This window comes from Remersonia thermophila, chromosome 2 (assembly GCF_042764415.1).
Source record: "Remersonia thermophila strain ATCC 22073 chromosome 2, whole genome shotgun sequence".
In the NCBI taxonomy this organism is placed as follows: domain Eukaryota; kingdom Fungi; phylum Ascomycota; class Sordariomycetes; order Sordariales; family Chaetomiaceae; genus Remersonia; species Remersonia thermophila.
The window spans coordinates 2084343-2096070 of record NC_092218.1 but is presented as its reverse complement, the minus strand read 5'-3'; the positions used below and the strand labels follow the sequence as shown (position 1 = coordinate 2096070).

The 11728-nt window shown below is 63.8% G+C and overlaps 4 protein-coding genes across 4 annotated transcripts; 1 reads left to right on the top strand and 3 right to left on the bottom strand.

Annotated features, from left to right (window-relative positions):
- Positions 1-477: 477 nt before the first annotated feature.
- VTJ83DRAFT_2035 (uncharacterized protein) lies at positions 478-3211 on the bottom strand (the record flags this gene model as incomplete). The annotated part of the gene is made up of 3 exons (XM_071008261.1): positions 478-1118; positions 1163-2242; positions 2353-3211. 3 exons carry the CDS (start codon positions 3209-3211, stop codon positions 478-480), a joined length of 2580 nt encoding a protein of 859 aa, XP_070868575.1.
- Positions 3212-4379: 1168 nt separating this feature from the next.
- Positions 4380-5777, top strand: VTJ83DRAFT_2034 (uncharacterized protein; the record flags this gene model as incomplete). Its single annotated transcript, XM_071008260.1, has 2 exons — positions 4380-5150; positions 5250-5777. The coding sequence occupies 2 exons, from the start codon at positions 4380-4382 to the stop codon at positions 5775-5777; spliced, it is 1299 nt and encodes a 432-aa protein (XP_070868574.1).
- A 799-nt stretch (positions 5778-6576) lies between these two features.
- VTJ83DRAFT_2033 (uncharacterized protein) lies at positions 6577-8061 on the bottom strand (the record flags this gene model as incomplete). The annotated part of the gene is made up of 1 exon (XM_071008259.1): positions 6577-8061. One exon carries the CDS (start codon positions 8059-8061, stop codon positions 6577-6579), a length of 1485 nt encoding a protein of 494 aa, XP_070868573.1.
- Positions 8062-8635: 574 nt separating this feature from the next.
- On the bottom strand, positions 8636-11617 carry VTJ83DRAFT_2032 (uncharacterized protein; the record flags this gene model as incomplete). Its single annotated transcript, XM_071008258.1, has 1 exon — positions 8636-11617. One exon carries the CDS (start codon positions 11615-11617, stop codon positions 8636-8638), a length of 2982 nt encoding a protein of 993 aa, XP_070868572.1.
- Between the last annotated feature and the right edge of the window lie 111 nt (positions 11618-11728).

Here is an 11728-nt window from a genome sequence, read left to right as displayed (position 1 = left end):
CTGTTCTTTCCCCTTCATCATGATACCTTTTCCTGTTCTGTTGTCTGGGTTCCTGTTTGGTTGCCTTTGTTGTTTTTTTCCCTCTCGGTCCATCCATCATCGTCATCCCCTGTCTCCCATTTTCCTTACTCTGGTACCCCATCTCACTCGGATTTTTTTTATTTCGGCCTGTCTCGGTGATGCCAAGGTAGCGAGCCATAGTATTTATGAGTTGGTGGTGGGCTCTTGCCACCCGGGGGATATGTCTTGAAGAAGCCGGATTATGATACGACCGCTCCTCTGATCCATGACGCCATGACGGATTGCCTCGCCGAAACGGAGACGTTTCCCACGTGCTACTTATTGCGAACTATTGGAAACAAGCAAACATATGGCTTGGGTATCTTGATCCACCTCCGTCCTGTCCTGGGTGTGATGATGCAATGCAACAGACAACAGAGACCTCACGACGCATGCCAGACATCCTCCTCTTCTCTCTCACCAGTGGCGCACGCACAAGAGATATTCGCTCATGGCCATTAGCAAGCTCCACACCTCCTTGCGTTTCATGTCCTCTTGCAGCGCGATCCGCTCCAGCGCCGACCGCCCGTTGAAATACTTGCAAAACTTGGGCCACATGTCGGCCACGCGCGCCGGGTCCGATGCTGCGCCTGTTCCCCCTCCACTTCCACCTCCGGCATTGGAAGAAGCGGCGGCCTTGTCACGGAAGCGCTGCTCGATGGCGATCAGGTACCGGCTCTCCAGCCACGTGACGTTTTTTGCGTCGAGGATGACGTGGGGCTGGATGCCGTCGAGGTGCGGCGCGTGGTTGACGCTGGGGTGGGCGGTGGGCTGCGGGACGGGCTTGCGCGCGTGCGCCGTCGCGCGCTCGGCGAGGTCGCGGGCCTCCCTGTCGGCGATGCGGGCGAGGCGGGCTTGCTCGGCCGTTTGCTCCACGGGGGTGGGCGATGGCTTGCTTTCGGGAGCGTGGTCGTGGGGGAGGTTGGCAGCGAGGTGGGTGAGAACGGGCGGCGGGGGCCCGTATCTGGAGGACAGAGGGGTGCCCGAAAGCGGGGGAGGCGGTGGCGGGGTCGGCGATGGGGAGTAGATGGTGTTGTGGGAGGCGCGGCGGGCGAGGGCTGGCGAGATCGGGGTTGGGGTGGTGCCGGTGGGGATGATGGACGATTGGGATGGGTCAGGGAGAGGTCGCGAAGGCTGGGGGTGATGGACAAGGCCTGCTCCGGCGCGTCGCTCAGGGAGAGGAAGCCGGATCCAAAGCCGGCCACGGCGGCGTCGCCCAGGGCGGCCACGCCCGGCGATGCCAGGCCCGGAGAGACGGCCGCCGGGATGAAGGAGCTGGCGGCGGTGGTGGCGGCGGTGGTGGATGCGTCGTTGCTCTCGAGGCTGCCGGGCTCGCGGCCCGTGTTTTGCTCGCGCTTCTTGCGGGCGATCTGCTCGGCCTCGACGGCGTAGTCCACCTCGTAAATGATCTCGGGCCACACGACGACGTAGGCAAAGGTGCACAGCTGCGTGACCCAGCCGCCGCGCATCAGCCAGGCCAGCATGGCCATGTACATGGGGCGGTGGGATTTGTGGCCGTTGTAGAGGGCCTTGTACGGCCGCGGGCTGACGCTGAGCATGGCGAGGAACTCGGGCAGGCTCGGGGCCATGGGGAACTGGCGGGCCCACCGGAGGGCGGCCAGCGGGAGCTTGCGCATGTCGCAGTTGGGGCTGACGATGTAGGTGTCGCGGGGATGGAGCGGGGGGATGGCGATGGCGCGGCGCCAGAAGATGAAGTGCTGGGCAAACTTGCGGACCTGGGCGGGGGTCAGGATGCCGCTGGCCTGCTGGCAGACCTGGTGGAAGCTCAGCGTCGGCTTGCAGTGGCGGACGAACTCGATCATGGCGAGGGTGGTCTCGTCGGGGTCGTTTTGCAGCTCGGAGATGACGCGCTTCTCGTCCATCATGAGCAGCAGGGCAAAGTTTTTGTCGAGGAAGCCGGGCGTCTCGGCCGCCTCGTCGCCGATCCACGAGTTCGCCGTCGTCAACCACAAGCCCCGGCGGCCTTCCTCGCCCTCCTGGGGCAGATCGGAAACGTGGAACGGCACGGGGATCTGCACCGAGTGGGTGACGGTGCCCTCGGCCGTGTCGAGCTGCAGGGCCGCAATCCTGTTTTGGGACACGGCCTCGTAAACATCCTGCATGGATTGCGCCAGAGTCGACGTGGCAAGGATTTCCTCCCACAGAGAGCTCATGTTGCGTCCTGCGAACGCCGCCCCGCGTTAGCCTTGCTTTCTCTTCTTCTCCGTCCCGGTTTGACAGAAGAAAAAAAAGAAAAAAAAAAAGAAGAAAAAAAAAAAGAGAGAAACGTACTCTCCTCCTTGCCCTTATCCTTTAGGCGGAGGATGCTTTTGGACTCCTTCCAGACGAAGCCGGACCGCTCCTGGCAGTACTTGTAGGCCTTGTTGACCTTCTTGATGATGTGGGTGAACATGACGTCGACGAGGGGTTTGACCTCGTGCTTCTTGGGGTTGAGGAAGAAGACGAGGTTGAACATGGTCATGGAGCTCTTCTTGTCCTCGGTCTCTTCGGCGGCCGGCTGGGCCGGGGGCTTCGCCATGTCCCTGAGGTCGACCTTGGCGGCGTCGGTCGGGCCCTTGTCGGGGCCGGCGTCGGCGGGCAACCCGTCGTCATCGTCGGGCTTGGGAGCCCCGTCCTTGGGGGGCGGCGGCGGCGGAGGAGGAGGCTTGGGGCCCTTCTTGTTCTTCTTGCGCCATACCCCGTTCTCGGGGACGTGGATGGGACACGAGACGCAGTAGAGAGAGTCGAGGGAGATTTGAAAGAGCTTCTTGTGGTAGTCTCGGCCGGTGGTCAGGAGGCTGGCCAGGTTCTCTGTGGGAAACCCGGCGACGTATTCCCACGGGGCGATGGTGGCGCCTTTCTCGGTGGTGAGATGGTCTTCGTGGTTCCACTGGGCCAGCTCGGCGGCCGACACCCTGGACGAGGACCACGACTCGAGGCCGGCGCCGCGGGCATGGCGGCCCAGGCCCAGGTCGTCGCCGTCTGCGTCGTCATCCCCGTCGGCGCGGCCCGCGGCGTTCCTCCCTGGGGTTTCCAGGGGGAGGAGGCGCGCCGGGTAGTGGAAGACGAAGCTCGAGCCTTCTCGGACGCGGTAGACGACCAGGGCGACGCCCAGGAAGTTGTCGGGGTTGGGAAGGACGGGAGAGGCCATGGCCGAGGGCGGATCACCAGGACCAGATCCTGGACATCAGACTGGGAGGGGGAGGGGGAGGAGGGAGGGGGGGTGGTTTGTACTCCTCACATTCGCCCGGCAAGGCGCAGTTCATGGCGATTGCGACGACGACATGATGTGTTTTTGGTCAACCCGGGGACACGGAGAGTGTTGGAGGATGGAGGGAATGCGTGGATCGTCAAGCTGGAGCAAGCCAAGGTATCGCCGCAAGTACTACGTACTGTGTACTGTGTACATAAGTAAGTCAGCCATGGGGAAAGATTGGGGTTCGGTTGTGGGGATGGTGGGGCTGTTACGCCAGTTCTAGTGACGAACGTTATTACTGCGTAGTTTACACAGTACTACAGTACATAGTATACGTACCTAGATGATGGATTGGTGTCTTTCCAGGTTCCCTACTACATATCTCTAGGTTTCCTCGCAGGTTTCCTTGGAATAATTCGTTACTTCACGTTCACTAACGGTATGGATGACGGGGGACGAGACATGACGAGACATGACAAGACGTGACGAGACGTGACGCCACGCAGAAACATGCAACTGCGCAGGACTGCGTAATTACTGTACAATTCCAAGTCCATACCTTACTGCGTACGCAGCAGCAGCGCACGCGACTTGAGCGTTTGCCTCAGGTACGAGCCAATGACAACCCCCGCCTTGTTGCTCCTGGGGGGGGAACAAAGCACATGCGCGTCCGGCCTCGCTTGTTTCCTTCCACCGCCTTCTCCCCCGTCTCCCTTCCGCGGAGGGGCTCCCAACAATTCTGCGGGGACCTGGCATCTGGGACCTGGTTGACTTCCAACAAAGTCTCTCATAGTATTAGTTACCTCGTTAGCTGGGGGGAGAGGGGGGGGGGGGTTTCATTGTTTCTTATCTTTTGATTTTCTTCTCTCTTCTTTTTTTTTTTTTTCCTTCCCACCCTTCACACACCACTATTCGTGTTGCTGGCAGTCACTCCCCAAGAACAACAACACCAAAAAAAAGACAACAAAATCTCAAGGCTGTGGGAAATTTGAAAGGCTTGCTTGCCTTCTTGCTTGCCTGCTTGCTTGCTGTGCATAGGGTGCGGTGCTTCGTCCACGACGCCTCCCTTTCCAAACTCCCCAGTCCCTTCAGGCGGTCGTCCTGCTCTCTCCCCTGCTGCGAGATGGCTGTCGGCCGGGAAAACGGCGTCCATGCCAACGGCGGCCACAACGGCGTGGGAGAGGACCACATCCGTTACGTTCCTCTGTCCTACGACAGCGCCAACTCGGACGACTCGGCGCGGCGCCTCGTCTTTGCGATCCGTCCCGACTGGCAGGGGCCCGACTCCAAGGTGGAGTTTGTCCGCTTCACCGACGGCATCACAAACACCCTCCTCAAGGCCGTCAACAAGCGGCCCGGCCTGTCCAAGGACGAGGTGGACAAGGAGGCCATCCTGCTGCGCGCCTACGGCCACGGCACCGACCTCATCATCGACCGCCACCGCGAGACCCAGAACCACGAGCTGCTCATGAAGCACGGCCTGGCCCCCGAGCTGCTCGCCCGCTTCGAGAACGGCATGATGTACCGCTTCATCCAGGGCGCCGTCACCCAACCCGAGGACCTGCGCAAGCCCGACATCTACAAGGCCGTGGCCCGCCGCCTCGCCCAGTGGCACGCCCTCGTCCCCTGCATCGCCGGCCGCACCGGCCACAGCCGCAAGACCTCAAGGGCCGACGGCTCCCCGGCCCCCGCCGCCGCCGACGAGTTCCAGCGCGCCCTCGACGGCGTCGCCCCCGGGAAGCCCCCGCCGAACCTCTGGACCGTCATGCAGAAGTGGATCTTTGCCCTGCCCACCGACACCGAGCCGCAGCGCGCCCGGCAGGCCGAGCTGCAGCACGAGCTCCAGAGGCTCGTCGCCGAGCTGAGCCAGCGCCCGGGCCTGGGCGCGAACGGGGTAAGTCGTCCCGCGCAAACCGCCGTCTGGCCCATCGTGCGCCTCGTGCAGTGCTGACCCGAGCCCTACCCCTCGCCTCCCCTCCGCCCGCCGTTCTAGCTCGTCTTTGCCCACTGCGACCTCCTGAGCGGAAACGTCATCGTGCTGCCCAGGCCGACCGACAAGGCGGCCGACCCGACCGTCGCCTTTATCGACTACGAGTACGCCACCCCCTCGCCCGCCGCCTTTGACATTGCCAACCACTTTGCCGAGTGGGGCGGCTTCGACTGTGACTTTAGCGTCCTGCCGACCCGCGCCCAGCGCCGCGAGTTCATCGCCGAGTACATCGACGCCTACTTTGGGTTCCTGGAGGCCAAGACGCCCGGCGCCGCCGGCCAGGTCGACAAGCCGGCCGAGGTCGAGCGCTTGCTCGGCGAGGTGGACCTGTACCGCGGCGTTCCCGGCTTCTACTGGGGCATTTGGGCCCTGATCCAGGCCACCATCTCCGAGATCAACTTCGACTACGCCTCGTACGCCGAGACGCGCCTCGGCGAGTACTACGCCTGGCGCGCCGAGGCGTCGGGGGAACGCGAAAAGTCGGGCAAGGAGATGCCTCTGCGCGAGAGGCGGTGGGCTCAGGCAGAGTAACGGGCCATGAGCTACGGCCGTTGTCATGGCTTTTTTTTTTTTTTTGATTATTAGTATTTCTCTTGTGCTTTCGTTGTCTTTCTTTGCTTTCGACGCCGGACCGCCACCACTTGGGCGACTGAGAAGCGTTCCTGGCATGATCATGGCACGGTATCCTCCTCGGCGGCGGCATGGGGCGGCATCTGATTTCGCATGGGTCATTCAAATCACCTCGGGGCGTGGAGTTTCGCGGGATACATGGGCAAACATTCAACATGGGCTCGGATTTGCCCGGGGCGTATACGGATATATTATATCTATATATATGGCGTGGGAAGGGGAAAGGGGTCAACGGGGAAAGGGGAAAGGGGCGAGGGGGAAGGGGGGTTGGTTTTCATTGCCTGTTTACGATGGGACATAGATGGCATGGCGCGCACAGCACACACGTTGGGATTCCGGGCTGTGAACGACATGCCTAGGGGAGGGATCGGAACGAAAAAACTACCGTAGGAAACAACAAGAAGAACCTTTTTCAACACCTTGCGGTCCCCGCCTGATGGATCCCATGATGGTTTGTGATGAAGGATTTGCATTGTGCTTTTTTGCGGTGAATCGCTTCCATTGCAAACGCCTTGCCCGTCCGTATCCGTATTTGTTGAAGCATCCCGACCTCTTACCCATCTATCGAACCCTCGAGAACTCCTCCTCTTCTTCCAATATCCTTGGTTCCGAATGTAGTGTTGAACAACGACAACAAGGACTCCTCTTTCTTGCCTGGCCGGACCAGGCCATGTCATGTCCTATCCCATCAAGACTCCTTTTACTCGCCCTTCCAATACTTGGTCGGCACGAACGGCATCTTGGCCACCACCGCCTTCCTCGGCCTGCCTCGGACCAGCACCTCCACCTCGGTCCCGACCTTGTGAAGCCCTTCCTTGACGTAGCCCATGGCGATGTTCTTGCCCAGGCTCGGGCTGGGACACCCGCTGGTCACGACGCCGACCTTTTCCTCGCCGCCGCCGCCGCCGCCGCGCACGACGATGTCGGCCCCCTCGCGGGCCGGCGCCCCCTGCACCAGCAGGCCGACGCGCCTCCGCGCGACGCCCTGGCCGCCCTTGCTCGCGGGCACGAGCTGCCGGGCGATCACCTCGGCGCCGTAGTAGCCGGCGTCGGCGCCGCGGCGCTCCTTGGGCACGATCCACGCGAGCCCGGCCTCGACGGGGGTCGTCGCCTCGTCGATGTCGTGCCCGTACAGGCACATGCCCGCCTCGAGGCGCAGGCTGTCGCGCGCGCCGAGGCCGGCCAGGCGCGCGCGCTCGGGCCCGCCCGCCGCGAGCAGCGCCTCGGCCACGTCGGCCGCCTCGTCGGCCGCGACGCTGATCTCGAAGCCGTCCTCGCCCGTGTACCCGCCGCGGCTGATGAGGACGGGGCTCGAGCGCGCCGCGGCGCCGTCCTTGTGCGGCAGGCGGAGGCGCGCGCGCGCCAGCTGGCCGAAGAGGAGGCCGCGCAGGTCGAGCGCGCCGCCGTCCTCGTCGGCCCCGAGGACGAGCGGGGACAGGACGGCGGCCGCCTCGGGCCCTTGCAGGGCGATCAGGCCCCGGTCCAGCCGCTCCTCCGTCACCTCGAGGCCCCGGGGCGCGAGCTCGGCGTTCCACCGCGCCACCTCGCGGTCGAGGTAGGCGTTGTCCTTGTCCCGGCAGCCGGCGTTGGTGACCACGTAATAGGTCCCGTCGCCGAGGCGCGAGATGATGGCGTCGTCGACGATGCCGCCCGAGCCGTCCTCCTTGAGGATGGCCGACAGCGTGCTGCGGTACGCGGGCAGGGCCGAGACCGCCGCGGGGGTGATGCGCTCGAGGAACCTCGCCGCGCCGGGGCCCCGGAAGACGCGCTGGACCATGTGCCCGACGTCGAAGAGGGAGGCGTGGGCGCGCGTAAAGAGGTGCGACTGGCTCACCGACAGGTCGTCGTACTGGACGGGCATGTAGAAGCCGCCAAACGGAACCATCTTGGCGCCGCGGGCGACGTGGAAATCGTAGAGGGTGGTCTTGCGCAGCTCCCCGGAGGCGTCGCTGCTGCTGGAGGAGCCGTGGCGGCGGGACGAAACGCCGGGGGAGACCGACGAGACCCGGGGCGCGCGTTGGCTGCGGTGCAGCTGCTGGCGATGCTGCTGGTGCTGGCCCTGCTGCTGCTGCCGAACGCAAAGAAGGGCCTGCGACATGGAGCGGCGCTGGACGGCGGCGTGCGAGGAAGCCCGGCACGCACCGCCGAGGGCGCGGGCGACGGCCGTCGACCTTGTCCTTTGCATTGTGGCGAAGCGGGTGGACAGACAGGATCCCTCACCAAAGACAGCTACGGTAGAGCCCTAAGGATGCCGCTCGGCAATTGGGTGGCAGGAGAAAAGAAACCAAAAGAGTCGGTGGAGAGGTGCATGTGTGGATTCATGCTGGATCGGGCGTGATGCAAAGATCAGGCAGGTTAATAGCTAGTTAGCCGACTTTGGCCGAGGGGGCAAACCCGGAATCGGGCCCGGCTTGGCATTGTATCATCGCCCCGGCCGGGTCCTGGTCGCGTACGTACCGCCGGGGGACCGTCTCTCCTCGCCGGAGCCCCGGCACTGGAGACGCGCAAATGGGCAGCGTGAAGACGACACGCTTCCGAGCAGACCGCATCTCTCTGTAGAAAACCGAAAAAAAAAAAAAAAAAAGGGCACCCGAGAAACCAGTCCTTGTTCTGGCCCCGGCACAACGCTGGAGAAGGCTGCATGCTACATGCTACATGCTACATGCTGCATATGCTGCATGCTGGGGGGGGAGCGGAGCGGAAGCCCACAACCGGCCTTTCCTTTCCCCCCCCCCCCCCCCCCTCCAAAGCCATCCTCCTTAGATTCCTCTCCTGACGCGCTGCTTCACAGGCTTGACGACGGAGCCCACCGTGATTGTCTTGCGGTCCTTGCCCGGCCCCTTCTTCCCCCTCGCCAGCTGCGGCCCCCCGCCTTCCTCCTCCTCCTCGCGCATCTTGTCCTCGAGCCGCTTCTTATCCGCCGCCATTTGCGCCTCGATCTCCATCTTGCGGTTGAACTCGGTCTCGATGACGCGCTTGTCGCGCGCCGAGTAGCCCTTCTCCTTGATGGAGTAAAAGACGCCTCCCAGCTCGGCCAGCCAGTGCGGGTCGACGGCCGTCACCGTCGACATGTACTCCTTGGACGTCAGGATCAGCTCGTGGTACACCACGTACTCGGGCAGGTACCCGAGGCCGTAGAGCGCGCTGGTCGGGTGCAGCTGCACCGTGACGCTGGTGCGCAGGTTGATGTACTCGCCGATGCCCTTCACCTTGGCCGCCTGGTGGTAGTACCCGGAGCAGATGCACTTGCGGATCACGTCCCAGTCGGTGCCGCAGCTGACGAGGGGCATGGCCTGCATCTTCATAATGTCCACCAGCTGCTCGCGCACCTCCTTGGCCCGCCGCAGCGACTTGGAGTGCAGAAAGTGCCGCACGCACCACGCGTCGCTGTACCCGTTGGCCCGCCACTGCGTGTAGACGTGCAGGTACGTGAGGTGGTCCGACTCGGCCACAAAGAACTTCTCGCGCGCCGAGTCGGATTCCTCGGGCCGCTCCTTGGGCCGGAAGAAGACGGGAGGCACCGACAGCATCGACACGATGGTGAGCATCTCGTCGCTGCAGCCGTACTCGACCGACATGATGAGGAGCTTGGCCAGCGGCGGGTCCATGGGGAACGCGTTCATCTTGTGCCCGAGGCCCGTCAGCTCGCCGAGGTTGTCGAGCGCGCCCAGCGCCCACAGGTCAAACATGGACGTCGTGATGGTGTCCTGCGGCGGCGGGTCCATAAAGTCAAAGTCGAGCAGGTCCTTGACGCCGAGCGACTTGAGGAGGAGCACCGTGTTGCTGAGGTTGGTCCGCTGGATCTCGGGGATGGTCTGGATGTACATCTCGTCCCGGAAGGCCTTTTCGGTGTACAGCCGGTACGCCTGGCCGGGCCCCGTCCGGCCGGCGCGGCCCGAGCGCTGGGCCGCGTTGGCCTGCGAGATGGGCGTGATCTGGAGCATGTCCATGCCCATCTTGGGGTTGTAGACCTTGAGCTTGGTGTAGCCCGAGTCGACCACGTACATGATGCCGTCCACCGTCAAGCTGGTCTCGGCGATGTTGGTGGCCACGATGCATTTGCGGACCCCGGGCGGCGCCCGGTCAAAGATCTTGGCCTGGAGGTCGGCGGGCAGCTGGCTGTAAATGGGCAGGATGCTGAGCTTGGGCGGGTTGTTGAGCGCGTCGAGGCGCTCCTGGAGCAGCTCGCACGTCACCGTGATGTCCTCCTGGCCCGTCATGAAGACGAGGATGTCGCCGGCGGGCTTGCCGACGTGGATGGCCAGCACCTGCTGGACGGCCTGGTCGACGTAGTCCTCGACGGGGGAGCGGTGGAACAAGACGTCCACCGGGAACGTCCGGCCGGGGATGGTGAACTCGGGGGCGCCGCCGTAAAAGTCCGAGAAGCGCTTGGCGTTCATGGTCGCCGACGTGATGATCAGCTTGAGGTCCAGGCGCCTCTGCAGTATCTTTTTGAACAGGCCCATGAGCACATCCGTGTTCAGCGATCGCTCGTGCGCCTCGTCCATGATGATGCACGAGTAGCGGTCCAGGTCGGGCTCGTTCAGGGACTCGCGGAGCAGCACGCCGTCCGTCATGTACTTGATGACCGTGTCCTTGCTCGTGCAGTCCTCGAAGCGGATGGCGTAGCCCACCGTCGAGCCGAGCTCGCACTCCATCTCCTCCGCGACGCGCTTGGCCACGCTCATGGCGGCCACGCGGCGCGGCTGCGTGCAGCCGATCATGCCCAGCTTTCCGTAGCCCTCCTCGTACAGGAACTGGGTCAGCTGCGTCGTCTTGCCGGAACCCGTCTCGCCGATCACGATCACCACCTGGTTCTCCCGGATGACGCGCATCAGATCTTCCCGCACCGCGAACGCCGGGAGGAACTCGCGCTGCTCCTGGAGCGTCTTGGTCCGGCTGAAATCGCTGGCGCCGTCCGACTTCTTCAGGTGGTCGCTGAACTTGTTGGAGGAGCTCTGCTGGGCCTTGGGTTCGCCCTCGGCAGCGATGGGCAGCGCGCTGTCCGTGTCCTCCTCCTTGACGCCCATCAGGTTGCCCAAGGCCGTGCCCGCGACGTTGGTCGCCGCCTGGGCTTGCTTGGCGCGCTCGCGTTGCGTCCGGCGCTCCCTGACCGCCCGGCTCCCCTTTCTGCTGAACACGGCCATGTCGCTCTGCGAGTCGCGGATGGCGGGGACCGGCTCGAGCTGCTTGGTGAAGATGGTCCTCCCGTCCAAGAACGGCGGCCGCAGGTCGTGCACGAGCAGGTGGACGCGCGTGCCTTCCTGGTCGGCGTCCAAATCCGCGCCCATGTCCCTCCTCTGCGCCACGCCCGACGTGAGCATCCGGTTCGTCTCCCACGCGTCGTTGTCCTTTTGCCTCTGCAGCTGCTGGGCGTTCAGACCGCGCGAGAAGGCCGCCACCTTCTTCTCCGTCATGGCCGCCTCCCGCTCCAGCGTCTCCCACCCGCCGTCGCCGCCAAACGGGTTGTGCGTGTCGTCGCCAAAGACGTGGCCGCCCAGGTCGTCATCGCCGCCGTACCAGTCGCGGTCCAGCACCTGGTCGGCGTAGGGGTCGCCCTCGGGGGTATCGACCCGCGACGCCCCCCGGGGGGTCGAGTTTCGAGGTTTGAACGATTCATCCTTTCTGCGGTTCAAGGGGCGCGTCGGGAGGTCGTCGGCAAAACGGTCGTCGGATCGAAGGGGATTGAAGTCCAGCTTCCGCCTTTTGCTGGAGCGGTCTTCGTCGTCGTCTCGGGCCATGGCCAGCGCGTTGGAGGAGAGGGTGGTGGTGGTATCGCTTTGTGATTTTTTGTGTGATTGAGGCTCTGCTGAAGAACGCCGCCGGCTACGTGAAATCACCGTGCGGCAGCG